Genomic DNA, 19,504 nt, shown 5'->3' on the forward strand with positions numbered 1-19,504 from the left:
AGTCTACATCGTTTTTGTACTACGTTTGAGAAATTGGATGTGTTTTACACGACAGTATATTTTAATTTGGACTAGTCACATTTCAAGGGCTCACAAGCCACATGTGGCTTGTTTTGGATGGTGTAGCTTTAGATATTGCAGGCCTAGATTGGACACCAGTCTGTAGTATCCCCACTAAGCCACAAAAAAATATGTGTCTCCAAATGGTCTACCACTAAATTCTCTAAATGAGAAGGGCCCAGCAGGTATTTTAGAGAAAACAGCTCCCTAAAGAAATCCTCCTTCAAATCCCAACATTCAACCTCTTAACACCCTCTACATGGGTGAATTTAAGAATTACATACTATGGGCTTCCCTGGTGGCGCAGTGGTTGAGAGTCCGCCTGCCGATGCAGGGGACACGGGTTCGTGCCCTGGTCCGGGAAGATCCCACATGCCGCGGAGCGGCTGGGCCCGTGAGCCATGGCCGCTGAGCCTGCGCGTCCAGAGCCTGTGCTCCGCAACGGGAGAGGCCACAACAGTGAGAGGTTTTCTCTCACTTTGTTTTTTGCAACTTTGGCATGGTAGGGTCTAGTATTTCACTTTGGACTGTATCTATATTGTTTTGGGGTCCTAGCCAACACTTCTGTTTTAAGCATTCTGCTACCTGAATATTTCAATCATGTCTCAAGTTCTTGATGTTTCTGGCACTTTATTTTTGACTATAGGATAATGGCTTTCAACAACAGTAAACAATACTAAGACATTACGTATTTCATTTTAATCTTACAAAGTAATTATTAGCTTTATTTTAAAATTAATCTTCCCAAATACTTACATTACCCTTAAAAAAACACAAGCAACTACAGGCTATATGTGATCATAAACATGTAAAATAAGAAACACCTATGTATGAAAGAAAAAGACTAACATTTAACAATGGCTATGTTTTGAAAGTCATCATGAATAACTTTTGAGTTTTCCAGTTTTTTGTATTAAGTATGAACCAATTTTAGAAAATAGTAATTAAGATTGGTTGGTTCCTACGTACACTTTTAATTCTTTTATAATACTTACCTATTAAGGCTGTGGTAAACCGATTCATGGAGAGAGGTTCTAAATACATTGGTCCTTCATAGGCGGACTCCAGTTCACTCCTAACGTAGTCCCTAAATAAGTAAAATGATAAGAATGTATTAGATACATTCCAAGCACATATGGGAGATAGAAGCTGCTATAGCACAGCATTCTTATAAAAAGCATATTATGTTAATAACACCTCTATCCACATCTATACTAAGGAAAACTTTAGGTACAAAAAATTATAGAGGGATGGCCTTCATCTTCTTCGTCCATGCACTGGAAAGAGAATTTACTGAAACTGAATTTTACTATGCAGAGAAGCAGCCAAGGCTCTACTTTGTGGGATTTTCTTTCTTCCCACGACCTTATTAAATAATTTATGCCCAGGAAAAAGCCAGTTGAGATGCCATCTCTCAACCCTACTACTTAACTGATAACACCTAATACTATTACATTGAATTTCCCCTCTTTTGACTAGCTTCCATCATCCTTCCCATCTTCTTTTCCCCAAAGTTTTGTCCCAAGTTATACTTAACTAGTTACAGGTAAAATCACAAACTAGCTAGCAAACTAGCTTGTAGCAGGACAATCCTTAAAAACTGTCACTTTCAAGTCTACAGGGAATCTATAATTAGAATTATAATATTTTGTAGGCTACAAACTTATTTTGAGATAAATTTTAAATCAAATCAAATATTCCTTTTAAAATTTAATTCATTTAACATTGATCATTGAGAAATAACAAGATTTAAGTATTGGCCAAAGAGTCTTTACACTCTGAGAAAACAGAACTTTTAGGGCAGAGGCAGGAAGCACAAAAAGGGAGAATTTACTTAATTATCAATAAGTTCAGTGGTAATAGTAGAACATGGTTGTCTTAAGTTCTTCTGACATCAAAGTAGGAAAGTTTGTGTTAAAAAAAATTCTCCTTTTCTTCAATTGCTGAATGCTTTATTCACTGTACTTTAATAGTTTTAATGTTTCAAGTATTTCTGAAAAACTCAGATGGCTGTATTTACTTTTTCCATGAAATTACTTCCTATTAGGCAATCAAGTTGAATTCCTTCAGCATAACATAGCCAAACAAGAAATGACCTTTACATAATCAGCAAGGAGAGTATTGCCAAAAATCAACATTAAAAACTAAAATAAAAATTTAAAGCAGTTTTGGGAACAATTATAAAAACCAATGAATGACTAAGCTTCTTGGGTGATTTTGCAATTCTCCTCTATAACTCTAGGAGGATTATTTTTAACAAATAAAGTCTCTTTCTAGTAAAGAGAAAGCCAAATTCTCAAGGGGAATGATTCTAATGCAGTGGCTGTCAACCAGGGGTGATTTTGCCCCTGAAGGGATAGTCTGCAATGTCTGGAGACATTTTTAGTTGTCACAGCTTGGAAGGGTGGAGGGGTGCTACTGGCACCTAAGCCAAGATGTTGCTAAAACATTCTACAGTGCACAGAACAGCCCCCACAACAAAGAAGTACCCACTCCAGAAGGTCAGTGGTCGAAATCCTGTTTTAATGTAGAGAGACACAAACGCTACACGTGCAAATTATATATAAATATCTGATTACTAGAGTAGTATAGGTAACCGTCAATGTAATTATTATATTTTATATAGCTTTAAGATAGAAAGCTAAAGAATTAAGAGAATTATGAAGTTTAAAATAAAATAGACACATAACTACCATGTACGCTTACGAAGTCTTTGAAAATGCTATTAAAGAAATAAATTTATATTTTAAAGAGATGTAGCTCTGAGTCCCAGTACTACCTAGGCCTTTAAAGCCAAATAATTTCTTTTTGGCCATAGCACATCCCTCTCAAATAGATCCAGTTTAAAGAGAGGCCACGTGGGACTTCCCTGGCAGTCCAGTGGTTAAGACTTCGCCTTCCAATGCAGGGCGTGCAGGTCTGATCCTGGGTCAGAGAGCTAAGATCCCACATTCCTAGCGGCTGAAGGACCAAAACATAAAACTGAAGCAATATTGTAACAAATCCAATAAAGACTTTAAAAAAATTAAATTAAAAAGTAAAAAGAGGCCAGGGACAACCCACAAAGACAAAAGGCAGGTTGGTGTTTGCCACGGGATGGGGGGAGGGGGAATGGAAACAACTATTTAAGGGTTGCAGGTTTCATTCTGGGGTGATGAAAATGGAATTAGATAATGGTGACGGTTATACAACATTATGAACGTACTATATGAACTGTTCGCTTTAAAAGGTTAATTTTGTTATGTGAATTTCACCTCAGTAAAAAAGGGGGGCCTACAAGAGCACTACCTCCAAGGGGAAAAGCCAAAAGATGGACCAAAAGGACCTCAGTCCCAGGAGCTCTCTCACAGAGAGGGGTGAGGGGAGGAGATGACAGAGTTGGGTTCCCTGTCTTATTTTCTCTCACATTTGCTTTTGTCATCATATTACTGATGTTTCATAAGAAACTCAGGAAACTCAACATTATCAAGAATTTCTTATTGCTGAGACATTTGCTAATTGTTTTGTATTATTTCCTAGCCTACTTCAGCTTACCCTCTTTTTAAAAGCCTCTTTTTCTTTAGTCCCTTACCTTAAATTCTAATTTCACATAACAAAACTTCTAAGGAAAATTAATATTTTCTATACTTTTTTATTCTAACTCAAAAAGAATCTGCTGTATACCTATGTTGCTAGCACACTGCTAGGCCCTGAAAATACTGCGGTAGACAAGAAAGACACAGTTGCTGTTAGGATGAAGCTTACAAACCAGGAGAGGAGACATACATTAAACAAATACTCATGCTAACCATTATTAAATTACAATTGTGACAAATGCTGTAAGAAAAAAATACAGAATGCTGTAATGGTCTTTTAAATTTTTATTTTTATATTCACAACTCTATTTAAAAATTATCTTCTATTATCTTCATTTCTAGATTCATATTTTTCCATTTAGCTAGTTTTTTCTGTCTTTTTATTTTAAATATCACTTATTTTACCTCTCATTCTATTTCATAGGGTTTAATGCACCTATTTCCTTTTCTTTTATCCTACCCTATGTTTCTTTGGTGGTTTTGTTGTTGTTGTTGTTGTTGTTTTTTGCGGTACGCGGCCTCTCACTGTTGTGGCCTCTCCCGTTGCGGAGCACAGGCTCCAGACACTCAGGCTCAGCGGCCGTGGCTCACGGGGCCCAGCCACTCCGCGGCATGTGGGATCTTCCCGGACCGGGGCACGAACCCGGGTCCCCTGCATCAGCAGGCTGCAGGTGGCAGGCGGACTCTCAACCACTGCGCCACCAGGGAAGCCCTGTTGTTGTTGTTTTTAAAGTTTCCTCTTAACTTTCTAATTCTTTTTATGATTTTCTTTTTAGTTCTTTTTCTCTTTCCATGTTTCATTACTCTGTGGTTTGTTGAGATTACAGGACACTAAGGGACGACTACATTCCAGAATAATCACCAACCTTTAGGCCACAATGACAACACCCTGAGTTTAAGCAGTTTCTGCCCACTAGCTCTCCCACTTTGCCCTCTTCTAAGGCCCTATGAACAGCTCTCTCTCAATGCTGCAGCCTCTCCCAGGACTGCCCGACCTGTCATTGCATCAATCACCCTACCAAAGAAATTAACATCTTTCCTAGGCACCTCAGACCCTCTCCCCTTTGCTCAACTCCTATCTCTCAAGACAGTCTTCAGAATTTCTCTGTTTGGCTGACTCACCAATAGGCCCCACCTCAGTAAAGACAGCCAGACCCAGAAGGCCTGCAGTCCCTTTGGGTTGGCCGAGCTTGGCTTGCCAGAGCCAGGGCAGTGGCTTTGGTGGAGGCTAAACTACTCGTCTTGCCAAGCAGCCACTACTTACCTATCTCTTCTGAGAGAAGAATCTGAGCACTGCCTCCCAAACTATACAGAAAAACTGGTGAAAAAAAAAAAACAAAACTGGCAACATTAACAAAGATCTCTATATCTAAGTGATGTACAACTTCAGGGAATCTCATGCTGGCAATGAAAACTCTTGGTTACTCAGTTTCAACGGAGTGGGTCACTTACAACAGTAAAAAACAAGACAGTAAGCCTAAATAAGAAGGATCCAGAGAAAGAATTATCCAAAATTCCATGAGTCATTTTAGGCCAAAATTTATTCTGAGGCAAGAGCCATGAAATTCTATTTTTAACAGAATTTTATACCTATTTTAAGACTGAATCAGATGGAATGTTCAAAAGCAGTATCAGAATTTTTAAATTTAGATTTAAAGAGTAGAATGCATTAAGTTAGTCAGAAACAAGAATTCCTGCATTCTGCTTGTAACTGAATAAAATCTTCCCCTTCTTAAACCTCTTTTCTCACTTGTGCAATCTGTGTAATGCTAACAATTAACGCTGAGCACCAGTAAACTGAACACTTTGAAAATCCACTTCTCTACACCCCTTGTGGTAGGCTACTTTCCTGTTGTTGCAACTGTTTGGGGGCATAAGGAATGTGTAAGATGTATAAAAAGAGCCCCAAGGATAGCTTACAATAGGAAAAACTCTTGCTATAAAGAGAAGTATACAAGTTATAAAAAAATAAATAACAACAAAACCTAGGAGCTTATCAATTCATCAGCTGATTAAAGACCTTTATTTCTAAGTCTCTCAAGCAACCTGGCTGCGTCACTGAACAACCTAGGAACAATCTGTACATTCTGGCCACTTAAAGCTTTCAAACAATATTAATTCCAAAGAAACCTAATCTATTTGTACACAGAACAAAGTGGTGAGCCCTCCAAGTTATCTTTCGCAATATGTGCGAAAAAAAGGCACTGCTCAATTTAAGAGATCCCAGATAATGAGATTTTTTTTTTTTTTTTTTTTGGGCCGCACAGTGCAGCATGCAGGATCTTAGTTCCCCAACCAGAAAGTGCAGAGTCCTAACCACTGGGCCACTAGGGAATTCCGAGATGTTCAAACACCGGGATTTGAGTACCTACCACACCCTAAGCATTGTACTAGCAATTGAACAGTTCATCTACCCAGTTTCATCATTTAAATCTTCTCTGCCACACGGCCACCCTATTTTCTCTCTTCAGCTTCTTTCTGACCACCTACTAAATATTTAGTGCCTTGATCTGATAATGTTCAAAAGAAGAGAACATATCTGACACTGAAATGGACCAATTTTATTCCTGTCAAAATTAGGAGTTGAGTGTATAATGATAAAATTCATTTTACAATTCCTTTATCTAACAACAGTTCTCAAATGAAAAAATCTTGTTCCCCGGGTGACAACGTTTGGCAATTAGTGATACTTTCTGGTTTCACAATTGTGCGGAAGGGGTATTCTGCAATCTGTTAGCAGAGACAGGGTGTTGTTAACATCCTGTAATGCACACAACTGCTCCATAGCAAAGAATGACACAGCCCAAAATGCTAACAGTTCCAAAAGAGACAACCCCTCATCTATAGCTTTGAATTACACAAGCTTTCATAAAATGGAGACCTAGTTATCTGTATTGACACATAAGTAACTCTTGGGAAAGTTTTACATTTGAAATCATAGTTACACACCCAAGACAAGGATGAAAAAGAGTACACTTTTATCATTTGAGACCCATGGGCTCTTAAGTCATACATGTACAAAATTGATACATTGGTTCATAAACCTAACAATAACACAAGGCATTTAAGAATAATGAAGTTTAAAATTTTAGAGAAAAACACTTAACTGTGGATGTAAACCATGAAAACACTCTCACAGTAATGGTCATGTCACTTTGTACAATTTCTCTTTTTTTCCCTGTAGTTCTGGATTGTCTCAATTTTAAAGTAGGGTTGACGCTGTAAAATACATTCCTTAGATCACTCAAAATGAAAAGCATAGTTTAGAATTTTAAGTATTAAAGAACCTGACATTTATCAAATTCTAATGAGTTCAATTAGAATATTAATATTAAATGTTCATACTGAGCTGTGCCCATGGATTTTCTAAAGTTTAATTCTTGTGAAATGCAAGTTATACCCATTTTATAAACATATTCTAAACTAGTTTTTATTCACTTAAGGAGAATCAGCTTCATTATATGAGTAAAGGCATACCTTGGAGATACTGGGGGTTCAGTTCCAGACCACCACAATAAAGTGAATACCACAACAGAGCAAATCACATGAATTTTTTGGTTTCCCAGTGCATATAAGAGTTACGTTTACACTATACTGTAGTCTACTAAGTGTCCAATAGCATGACGTCTTAAAAAAAAGTACGTACCTTAAAATTTAAAAATACTTTTTTGCTAAATAAAAGCTAACCATCAGTTGAGCCTTCAGCGAGTCATAATCTTTTTGCTGGTGGAGGGTCTTGCCTCAAGGTTGATGGCTGCTGACTGATCAGGGTGGTGGTTGCTGAAGGTTGGGGTGGCTGTGGCGATTTCTTAAAATAAGACAACAATGGATGGAGGACCTCCAAGATGGCGGAGGAGTAAGACGTGGAGATCACCTTCCACCCCACAAATACATCAAACTATATCTACATGTGGAACAGCTCCTACAGAACACCTACTGAACGCTGGCAGAAGACCTCTGACTTCCCAAAAGGCAAGAAACTCCCCAAGTACCTGGGTACGGCAAAAGAAAAAACAGAGACAGAAGAATAGGGACGGGACCTGCACCAGTGGGAGGGAGCCGTGAAGGAGGAAAGGGTTCCACACACTACAAAGCCCCTTCGCGAGCGAAGACTGGGGTAAGGGTGGTGGGGAAGCTTTGGAGCCACAGAGGAGGACACAGCAAGAGGGGTGCAGATGGCAAAGTGGAGAGATTCCCGCACAGAGGATCGGTGCCGACCAGGCTGAGAGCTGAGGCTCGGGCTTTGGAGGTCGGATCCCAGGGAGAGGACTGGGGTTGGCTGCCTGAACACACCCTGAAGGGGGCTAGTGCACCACAGTTAGCTGGGAGGGAGTCTGGGAAAAAGTCTGGAACTGCCTAAGAGGCAAGAGACCATTGTTTCGGGGTGCACGAGGAGAGGGGATTCACAGCACCGCCTAAATGAGCTCCAGAGAACAGCATGAGCCACGACTATCAGCGTGGACCCCAGAGACAGGCATGAAACACTAAGGCTGCTGCTGCAGCCACCAAAAAGCCTGTGTGCAAGCACAGGTCACTATCCACACCTCCCCTCCTGGGAGCCTGTGCAGCCCACAACTGCCAGGGTCCCGTGATCCAGGGACAACTTCCCCGGGAGAATGCATGGCGCGCCTCAGGCTGGTGCAACATCACGCTGGCTTGCCCCACATTCCAATTATAACTACCGTAGCCCTCCCTCCTCCCAACCTGAGTGAGCCAGAGCCCCCTAATCAGCCGCTCCTTTAACCCCCTCCTGTCTGGGCAAAGAACAGACACTAGAGGGCAACCTACACACAGAGTGGGGCCAAATTCAAAGCTGAACCCCAGGAGCTGTGCAAAGAAAGAAGAGAAAGGGAAATCTCTCCCAGCAGCCTCAGGATCAGTGGATTAAATCTCCACAAACAACCTGAGGTACCCTGCATCTGCGGAATACCTGAATAGACAAGGAATCTTCCCAAAATTGAGGCCGTGGACTTTAGGAGCAACTGTAGACTTGGGGTTTGCTGTATGTGACAGACTAGTTTCTGATTTTTATGCTTATCTTAGTATAGTTTTTAGCGCTTATTATCACTGGTGGACTTGTTTATTCGTTTGGCAGCTCTCTTATTTTAAAATTACTTTTTAAATTTTAATAATATTTACTTATTTTTTATTTCAATAACTTTATTTTATTTTATTTTTTTCTCCCTTTTCTTCTGAGCCGTGTGGCTGACAGGATCTTGGTGCTCCAGCCGCGACTCAGGCCTGAGCCTCTGAGGTGGGAGAGCCAAGTTCAGGACATTGGTCCACCAGGGACCTCCTGACCCCACGTAATATCAATCGGCGAGAGCTCTCCCAGAGATCTCTGTCTCAACGCTAAGACCCAGCTCCACTCAAAGACCAGAGAAGTCCAGTGCTGGACACCCCAAGCCAAACAACTAGCAAGACAGGAACACAACCCAAACCATTAGCAAAGAGGCTGCCTAAAATCATAATAAGTTCACAGACATCCCAAAACACACCAGTGGACGTGGTCCTGCCCACCAGACAGACAACATCCAGCCTCATCCACCAGAACACAGGCACTAGTCCCATCCACCAGGAAGCCTACACAACCCACTGAACCAACCTTAGCCACTGGGGACAGACACCAAAAACAACAGGAACTACGAACCTGCAGCCTGTGAAAAGGAGACTCCAAACACAGTAAGATAAGCAAAATGAGAAAACAGAGAAATATGCAGCAGATGAAGGAGCAAGGTAAAAACCCACCAGACCTCACAAATGAAGAGGAAATAGGCAGTCGACCTGAAAAAGAATTCACGTAATGATAGTAAAGATGATCCAAAATCTTGGAAATAGAATGGAGAACATACAAGAAACGTTTAACAAGGACCTAGAAGAACAAAAGAGCAAACAAACAATGATGAACCACACAATAAATGAAATTAAAAATCCTCTAGAAGGAATCAATAGGAGAATAACTGAGGCAGAAGAATGGATAAGTGACCAGGAAGATAAAATATTGGAAATACCTACTGCAGAGCAGAGTAAAAAAAAGAATGAAAAGAACTGAGGACAGTCTCAGAGACCTCTAGGACAACAGTAAACGCATCAACATTCAAATTATAGGGGTTCCAGAAGAAGAAGAGAAAAAGAAAGGGACTGAGAAAATATTTGAAGAGATGACAGTTGAAAACTTGCTTAATACAGGAAAGAAAACAGTCAAACTAAAGTCCAGGAAGCACAGAGAGTCCCATACAGGACAAATCCAAGGAGAAACATGCAAAGACACATATTACTCAAACTATCAAAAATTAAATACGAAGAAAAAATATTAAAAGCAGCAACAGAAAAGCAACAAATACCATACAAGGGAATCCCCGTAAGGTTAAGAGCTGATCTTTCAGCACAAACTCTGCAAGCCAGAAAGGAGTGGCAGGACATATTTCAAGTGATGAAAGGGAAAAACCTACAACCAAGATTGCTCTACCCAGCAAGGATCTCATTCAGATTCAACAGAGAAATTAAACCTTTACAGACAAGCAAAGGCTAAGAGCCTTTAGCACCACCAAACCAGTTTTATAATAAATGCTAATGGAACTTCTCTAGGCAGGAAACATAAGAGAAGAAAAAGACCTACAATAACAAACCCAAAACAATTAAGAAAGTGGTAATAGGAACATACATATCAATTATTACCTTAAATGTAAAGGGATTAAATTCTCCAACCAAAAGACACAGACTGGTTGAATGGATACAAAAACAAGATCCATACATATGCTGTCTACAAGAGACCCACTGCAGACGTAGGGACATATATAGACTGAAAAAATGGAAATCAAAAGAAAGCTTGAGTAGTAATTCTCATATCAGACAAAACAGACTTTAAAATAAAGATGATTATAAGAGAAAAAGGACACTACATAATGATCAAGAGATCGATCCAAGAAGAAGATATAACAATTGTAAATATGCACTCAACAGAGGAGCACCTCAATACATATGGCAAATGCTAACAGCCATAAAAGGGTAAATTGACAGTAACACAATAATAGTAGAGGACTTTAACACCCCACTTTCACCAAACGACAGATCATCCAAAATCAAAATAAATAAGGAAACACAAGCGTTAAATGACACATTAAGTAAGATGGACTTAATTGATATTTATAGGACATTCTATCCAAAAACAACAGAATACACTTCTCAAGTGGTCATGGAACATTCTCCAGGACAGATCACATCTTGGGTCACAAATCAAGTCTTGCTACATGTAAGAAAACTGAAATCGTGTCAGGTATCTTTTCCGACCACAGAGCTGTGAGACTAAATATCAATTTCAGGAAAAAAATCTGTAAAAAATACAAACACATGGAGGCTAAGCAATACACTACTAAATAACCAAGAGATCACTGAGGAAATCAAAAAATACCTAGAAACAAATGAAACTGAAAACACGATGACCCAACACCTATGGGATGCAGCAAAAGCAGTTCTAAGAGGGAAGTTTATAGCAATACAATCTTACCTCAAGAAACAAGAAAAATCTCAAATAAACAACCTAACATTACAGCTAAAGCAATTAGAGAAAGAAGAACAAAAAAGAAAGCAGAAGGAAAGAAACCATAAAAACCAGATCAGAAATAAATGAAAAAGAGATGAAGGAAACAATAGCAAAGATCAATAAAACTAAAAGCTGGTTCTTTGAGAAGATAAACAAAATTGAGAAACCAGACTCATCAAGAAAAAAAGGGAAAGACTCAAATCAACAGAATTATAAATGAAAAAGAAGTAACAACTGACACTGCAGAAATACAAAGGATCATGAGAGATTACTACAAGCAACTCTATGCCAATAAAACGGACAACCTGGAAGAAATGGACAAATTCTTAGAAAAGCACAACCTTCCGAGAATCAATCAGGAAGAAACAGGAAATATAAACAGAACAATCACAAGCACTGAAAACTGAGACTGTGATTAAAAATCTTCCAACAAACAAAAGCCCAGGACCAGATGGCTTCACAGTCAAATTCTATCAAACATTTAGAGAAGAGCTAACACCTATCTTTCTCAAACTCTTCCAAAATATAGCAGAGGGAGGAACACTCCCAAACTCATTCTGCAAGGCCACCATCACCCTAATACCAAAACCAGACAAACACGTCACAAAAAAAGAAAACTACAGGCCAATATCACTGATGAACATCAATGCCAAAATCCTCAACAAAATACTAGCAAACAGAACCCAACAGCACATTAAAAGGATCATACACCATGATCAAGTGGGGTTTACCCCAGGAATGCAAGGATTCTTCAATATACGCAAATCAATCAATGTGATACACCATATTAACAAATTGAAGAAGAAAAACTATATGGTCATCTCAATAGATGCAGAAAAAGCTTTCGAAAAAATTCAACACCAATTTACGAGAAAAACTCTCCAGAAAGTAGGCATAGAGGGAACTTACCTCAACATAATAAAGGCCATATATGACAAGCCCACAGCCAACATCGTTCTCAAGGGTGAAAAACTGAAACCGTTTCCACTAAGATAAGGAACAAGACAAGGTTGCCCACTCTCACCACTATTATTCAACATAATTTTCGAAGTTTTAGCCACAGCAATCAGGGAAGAAAAAAAAATAAAAGGAATCCAAATCAGAAAAGAAGTAAAACTGTCACTGTTTGCAGATGACATGATACTATGCATAAAGAATCCTAAAGATGCAACCAGAAAACTACTAGAGCTAATCAATAAATTTGGTCAAGCAGCAGGATACAAAATTAATGCATAGAAATCTCTTGTATTCCTATACACTAATGATGGAAAATCTGAAAGAGAAATTAAGGAAACACTCCCATTTACCACTGCAACAAAAAGAATAAAATACCTACGAATAAACCTACCTAAGGAGACAAAAGACCTGTATGCAGAAAACTATAAGACACTGATGAAAGAAATTAAAGATGATACAAACAGATGGAGAGATATACCATGTTCTTGGATTGGAAGAATCTACATTGTGAAAATGACTATACCACCCAAAGCAATCTACAGATTCAATGCAATCCCTATCAAACTACCAACAGCATTTTTCACAGAACTAGACCAAAAAATTTCACAATTTGTATGGAAACACAAAAGACCCCGAACAGCCAAAGCAATCTTGAGAAAGAAAAACAGAGTTGGAGGAATCAGGCTCCCTGACTTCAGACTATACTACAAAGCTACAGCAATCAAGACAGTACAGTACTGGCACAAAAACAGAAACATAGATCAACAGGATAGAAAGCCCAGAAATAAACCCACACACATATGGTCACCTTATCTTTGATAAAGAAGGCAAGAATATACAATGGAGAAAAGACAATCTCTTCAATAAGTGGTACTGGGAAACTGGACACCTGTATGTAAAAGAATGAAATTAGAAGACTCCCTAACACCATACACAAAAATAAATTCAAAATGGATGAAAGACCTAAATGTAAGGCCAGACACTATAAAACTCTTAGAGGAAAACATAGGCAGAACATTCTATGACATAAATCACAGCAAGATCCTTTTGACCCATCTCCTAGAGAAATGGAAATAAAAACAAAAATAAATAAATGGGACCTAATGAAACTTTAAAGCTTTTGCACAGCAAAGGAAACCATAAACAAGATGAAAAGACAACCCTCAGAATCAGAGAAAATATTTGCAAACAAAGCAACTGACAAAGGGTTAATCTCCAAAATACACAAGCCGCTGATGCAGCTCAATATCGACAAAACAAACAATCCCATCCAAAAATGGGCAGAAGACCTAAACAGACATTTCTCCAAAGATATACAGATTGCCATCAAACACATGAAAGGATGCTCAACATCACTAATCATCAGAGAAATGCAAATCAAAACTACAATGAGGTATCACCTCATGCCGGTAAGAATGGGCATCATTAAAAAATCTACAAACAATAAATGCTGGAGAAGGTGTGGAGAAAAGGGAACCCTCTTGCACTGTTGGTGGGAATGTAAATTGATACAGCCACTATGGAGAACAGTATGGAGGTTCCCGAAGAAACTGAAAATAGAACTACCATATGACCCAGCAATCCCACTACTGGGCATATACCCTGAGAAACCATAATTCAAAAAGAGTCATGTACCACAATGTTCACTGCAGCTCTACTTACAATAGCCAGGATATGGAAGCAACGTAAGTGTCCATCAATAGATGACTGGATAAAGAAGACGTGGCACATATATACAATGGAATATTACTTAGCCATAAAATGAAATGAAATTGAGTTATTTGTAGTGAGGTGGATGGACCTAGAATCTGTCACACAGAATGAAGTCAGTCAGAAAGAGAAAAACAAATACTGCATGCTAACGCATATGTATGGAATTTCAGAAAGTGCTACTGATCAATCTAATGGCAGGGCAGGAATAAAGACGCAGATGTAGAGAACAGCCTTGAGGGCACTGGGTGGGGGAAGGGGAAGCTGGGATGAAGTGAGAGAGTAGCACTGACATACATACACTACCAAATGTAAAATAGATAGCTAGTGGGAAGCAGATGCATAGCACAGGGAGACCAGCTCCGTGCTTTGTGACCACCTAGAGCGGTGGGATTGGCAGGGTGGGAGGGAGAGCAAGAGGGAGGGGATATGGGGATACACATATATGTACAGCTGATTCACTTTGTTATACAGCAGAAACTAACCCAACATTGTAAAGCAATTATACTCCAATAAAGATGTTAAAAAAAAAAGACAAGAATGAAGTGTTCCACACTGAGTCTTCCTTTCATGAAGGATTTCTCTGTAGCATGCAATGCTGTTTGATAGCATTTTACCGGCAGTAGAACTTTTTTTTTTTTTCGGTACGCGTACCTCTCACTGCCGCGGCCTCCCCTGTTGCGGAGCACAGTCTCCGGAAGCGCAGGCCCAGCGGCCATGGCTCACGGGCCCAGCCGCTCCGCAGCATGCGGGATCCTCTCGGACCGGGGCACGAACCCGCGTCCCCTGCATCGGCAGGCGGACTCCCAACCACTGTGCCACCAGGGAAGCCTGTAGAACTTCTTTCAAAATTAAAATCAATTCTCTCAAACCCTGTTGCTGCTTTATCAATTAAGTTTATGTAATATATAATATTCTAAATCCTTTGTTGTCATTTCAATACTCTTCACAGCATCTTCACCAGGAGTAGATTCCGTCTCAAGAAACCACTTTCTCTGCTCATTCATAGGAAGCTACAGTGCTTCAGTTTTTGTTGTTAGATTCCAGCAATTCAGTCACATCTGTAGGCTCAACTTCTAGTTATCTTGCTATTTCTACCACAGCTGTAGTGACTACATCCACTGAAGACTTAAACCCCTCAAAGTCATCCATGAGGCTGGAATCATCCTCCAAACTCTTGTTAATGTTGATATTTTGACTTCTTCCCATGAATCACAAATGTTCTTACTGGCATGTAGAATGGTGAATTCCTTCCAAAAGGTTTTCAATTTACTTTGCCCAGATCCATCAGAGGAATCACTATCTTCAGCAGCTACAGCCTTATGAAATATATTTCTTAAATAAGTCTTGAAGATCAAAATCAAAATTACTCCTTGATCCATGGGCTGCAGAAAGGATGTTGTATCAGCAGGCATGAAAACATTCAATTTTGTTATATATCTCTGACAGAGCTCTTAGGCAACCAAATGCATTGCCAATGATCAGTAATATTTTGAAAGGAATCTTTTTCTGAGCAGTAGGTCTCAACAGTGGGCTTAAAATATTCAGTAAACCATGCTGTCATCTAGGTTTTGTTATTCCATTTATAGGACACTGGCAGAGTAGATTTTAGCATAATTCTTAAGGGTCCTAGGGTTTTCATAATGGTCAATGAGCATCGGCTTCAACTTAAAGTCACCAGCTGCATTAGCCCCTAATAGAGTCAGCCTGTCACTTGAAGCTTTGAAGCCACTGACCTCTCTAGGTATAAAAGTTCTAGACTGCATCTTCTTCCTTATAAATATAACACTGCGTTGTCTACACTGAAAATCTGTTAAGTGTAGCCACCTTCATTAATGATCTTAGCTAGATCTTCTGGATAACTTTTTGCAGCTTCTACATCAGTACTTGCTGCTTAACCTTGTACTTTTATGTGATGAAGATGGTTTCTTTCCTTAAACCTCATGAACCAACATATGCTAGCCTCAAACTTTTCTTGGGCAGCTTCCTCACCTCTCTCAGCCTTCAGGGAATTGAAGAGAATTAGGGCCGTGCTCTGGATTAGGCTTTGGTTTAAGGGAATGTTGTGGCTGGTTTGATCTTCTCTCCAGACCACTAAAACTTTCTCCATATCAGCAATAAAGCTGTTTAGCTTTCTTATCATTCATGTGTTCACTGAAGTAGCACTTTAATTTCCCTCAAGAACCCTTCCTTTATATTCACAACTGGGCTAAGTGTTTGGCACAAGAGGCCTAGCTTTCAGCCTATCTCAGCTTTCGACATGCCTTCCTCATTAAGTTTAATAATTTCTAGCTTTTGATTTAAAGTGAGACACATGACGCTTCCTTTACTTGAACACTTAAGAGACCACTGTAGGGTTATTAACTGGCCTAATTTCAGTATTATTGTGTCTCAGGGAATAGGGAGGACCAAGAAGAGGGAGAGAGATGGGAAAAGGTCAGTCAGTGGAGCAGTCAGAACACAGAGCATTTTCTTAAGTTTGCCATCTTATATGGGTGCAGTTTGTGGTGACCTAAAATAATTACAATAGTAACATCAAAGGTCACTGATCATAGATCACCATAACAAATATAATAATGAAAAAGTTTGAAACACTGCAAGAATTACCAAAATGTGACAGAATCATGAAGCATGAGCAAATGCTGTTAGAAAATTGGAACTGGGGCTTCCCTGGTGGTGCAGTGGTTGAGAATCTGCCTGCTAATGCAGGGGACATGGGCTCAAGCCCTGGTCTGAGAGGATCCCACATGCCACGGAGCAACTAGGCCCGTGAGCCACAACTAACTGAGCCTGTGCGTCTGGAGCCCGTGCTCCGCAACAAGAGAGGCCACGAATAGTGAGAGGCCCACGCACTGCGATGAAGAGTGGCCTCCGCTTGCCGCAACTAGAGAAAGCCCTCGCACAGAAACGAAGACCCAACACAGCAAAAATAAATTAATTAATTAATAAACTCCTACCCCCAACATCTTCTTAAAAAAAAATAAAGAAAGAAAAATGGTACTGATGGACTTGTTTGATGCAGGGTTGCCACAAACCTTCAATTTGTAAAAAAAAACTGCAATATCTGCAAATCAAAGCGAACCCCAATAAAACAAGGTACGCCTGTACATGAATTAAAGCAAAGAGAGACCCAGCTTTTCAAGAGTTTATGAAACTTTCAATATAAGGAATACTTGCAAATGTCTTTTTCTACAGCCAATTTTTGACGTATCAAATTAATTATTTAAATTATCCAAGTATTGATTTTCCTTCTCAGGATCATACTACACTCTACCTTGATATAACTAGACTGGAGTGACTGCTGGAAAATATTTGCAAATCATTTAACTGAGAAGGCACTTGTATCTAGAATATATAAAGAATTCCTACAACTCAATTTTTTAAAAAAGACAACCCAATTAAATAATGGGCAAAGGATCTGAATAAACATTTCTCCAAGGAAAACTTACAAATGGTTAATGAACACGTGAAAACATGCTCAACATCACTAGCCATCAGAGAAATGCAAATCAAAAGCTCAATGAAACATCTCTCCACGCTTACTATGATGGCTATACTGAAAAAGACAGATATCAACAAGTATTAGCAAGGATGTGGTGAAACTGGAACACTCATACACTGCTGGTGGAAATGTAATAGTGCAGCCACTTTAGAAAATAGTCTGGTAGTTCCCCAAAAGTTTAAACATAGATACTATATGATCCAGCAATTCCACTCCAAGGTATATGCACCCCCCAGACAAAAAGGACACCTACACAAAACCCACAAATGTTCATTCGTATCAGCCAAGTAGCAGAAACAACTCAAATGTCCATCAATGGATGAATGGATAAACAAAATGTGTTATATTCATACAACAAAATATGATCTGGACAGTAAAATGAAGTAATGATACATGCTACAACATGGATGAACCTTGAAAACATGCTAAGTGAAAGAAGCTAGGCACAAAGGATCACATACTATACAATTCAATGTATACGAAATGTCCAGAATAAGCCAATCCATAAAGACAGAAAAAAGACTGACATGCATAGGGCTAGGGGAAGGGGATTGGTAGAAAATTGGAAGTGACTGCCGATGGATACAGGGTTCCTTTCTGGAGTGATAAAAATGTTCTAAAATTGTTTGGGGTGATGATTTACACAGTTCTGTGAACACATTCAAAACCATTGAGCTGTACACTTGAAACAGGAATGTGAATTATATCTTAATAAAGCTGTTACTTTTTTAAAAAGATACTTGTTCAGGAAGCTGCCACATGAAATATGAACCTTTATGCTTTTTAAACTAAAAAATTCAGCCTTAATAGTCTATAAATGAGACACCTTCAAGACACAAAATTTATTAAACGTGACATTTTATTAATAATTCAAGGATTAACACATCTTTGCTAATCTTTTTGAGATAGTACCATGTAGTGTAAATTATACTAAAAAGAGAAATACTAAAATATTCCATAACTTGAAATTTGTTAGTTTAACATCAAAACTAACTCCGTAAGATAGGCATTGTCTTACTTTACAGTTTCGAAGAATCAACTTGCCAGGGTAACATATTTACTAAGTAGGGAAACTACTTCATATCCTACTGATTGTAAAACTAATTTTCTTTCCACTAACCATGCTATTTCCCTAACAGGACAGAACTAGGAATCCGAAAACCTGGATTCAAGTTAAAGTCTGGGATCATGCCTTCCTAGATGTTGGCCAATTTCAGTTTTTTCATCTGTAAATCTCAAAGGATTATAAGAAGGATCAAAATGAAATAAAAAACAAGAAATGTTTTTGCACACTGTAAAATTTTATTACAATTTTTTTTACTGTTTAAAATAAATATAAATTTTCTGATAATGAAAACAAACTTTAAATATTGGAAAAAACATTCCTATAAACTAAAAGTAAAACGTTGAAATTGGCAAAGAAAAATGGTTAGAAAAAGGCTTTCTTTATCTCTGACACTGTTAGGGTCCCCTTTATCCCTACATAACAGAATTTTGATCTCTCTAGAAAAGCCTGGATGATAATACTGCAGATAAAAATAGAGCTACAAGGTTTTAGCCATCACTACATCACTAAACCTCATGGAAACAAAAAAAACGTAAGGGGAAAGTGCTGGTTCACTGTTCTTTCACCAGGAATTATAATAACATATAAAAATAACAATTTTAATAGCTCTACCTTCAACTTTCAGATTTCTTTGATTAATCATCAAAATCCTATCAACTCTAAAAAGCTAGCATTATATAGCTATACCATGGAATACCCTGCCATGAAAAAAAATCATTTTTTAAAGACTAACAACACAGGAAAATGCTCACAAAACATCGCTGCATAATAAAAGCAAGACATAAGGAAGTTAAAATTCACTGAGCACTATGATGCGTCAGAAATTTTTTTTTTGCGGTATGCGGGCCTCTCATTGTTGTGGCCTCTCCCGTTGTGGAGCACAGGCTCCGGACACGCAGGCTCAGCGGCCATGGCTCGCGGGCCCAGCCGCTCCGCAACATGTGGGATCTTCCCAGACCGGGGCACGAACCCATGTCCCCTGCATCGGCAGGCGGACTCTCAACCACTGCGCCACCAGGGAAGCCCTACATGCTTAATCTTAATGAATCTTTATAATAGCCCCTTAAAATATTATCAGCATTTTACAGGTG

General features: G+C 39.0%; 1 protein-coding gene across 3 annotated transcripts in view; it reads right to left on the bottom strand.

Moving 5' to 3' along the window:
- Positions 1–19,504, bottom strand: part of RNF145 (ring finger protein 145) — a 108,519-nt gene that overhangs the window by 71,451 nt on the left and 17,564 nt on the right. For all 3 annotated transcript variants that reach the window (XM_060144145.1, XM_060144146.1, XM_060144144.1), the window contains exon 4: positions 1,056–1,147. In XM_060144145.1, coding sequence (XP_060000128.1) covers positions 1,056–1,147 — 92 coding nt within the window. The remainder of the gene's footprint in view (positions 1–1,055; positions 1,148–19,504) is intronic.

Source organism: Lagenorhynchus albirostris, chromosome 3, assembly GCF_949774975.1.
Source record: "Lagenorhynchus albirostris chromosome 3, mLagAlb1.1, whole genome shotgun sequence".
Classification (NCBI taxonomy): domain Eukaryota; kingdom Metazoa; phylum Chordata; class Mammalia; order Artiodactyla; family Delphinidae; genus Lagenorhynchus; species Lagenorhynchus albirostris.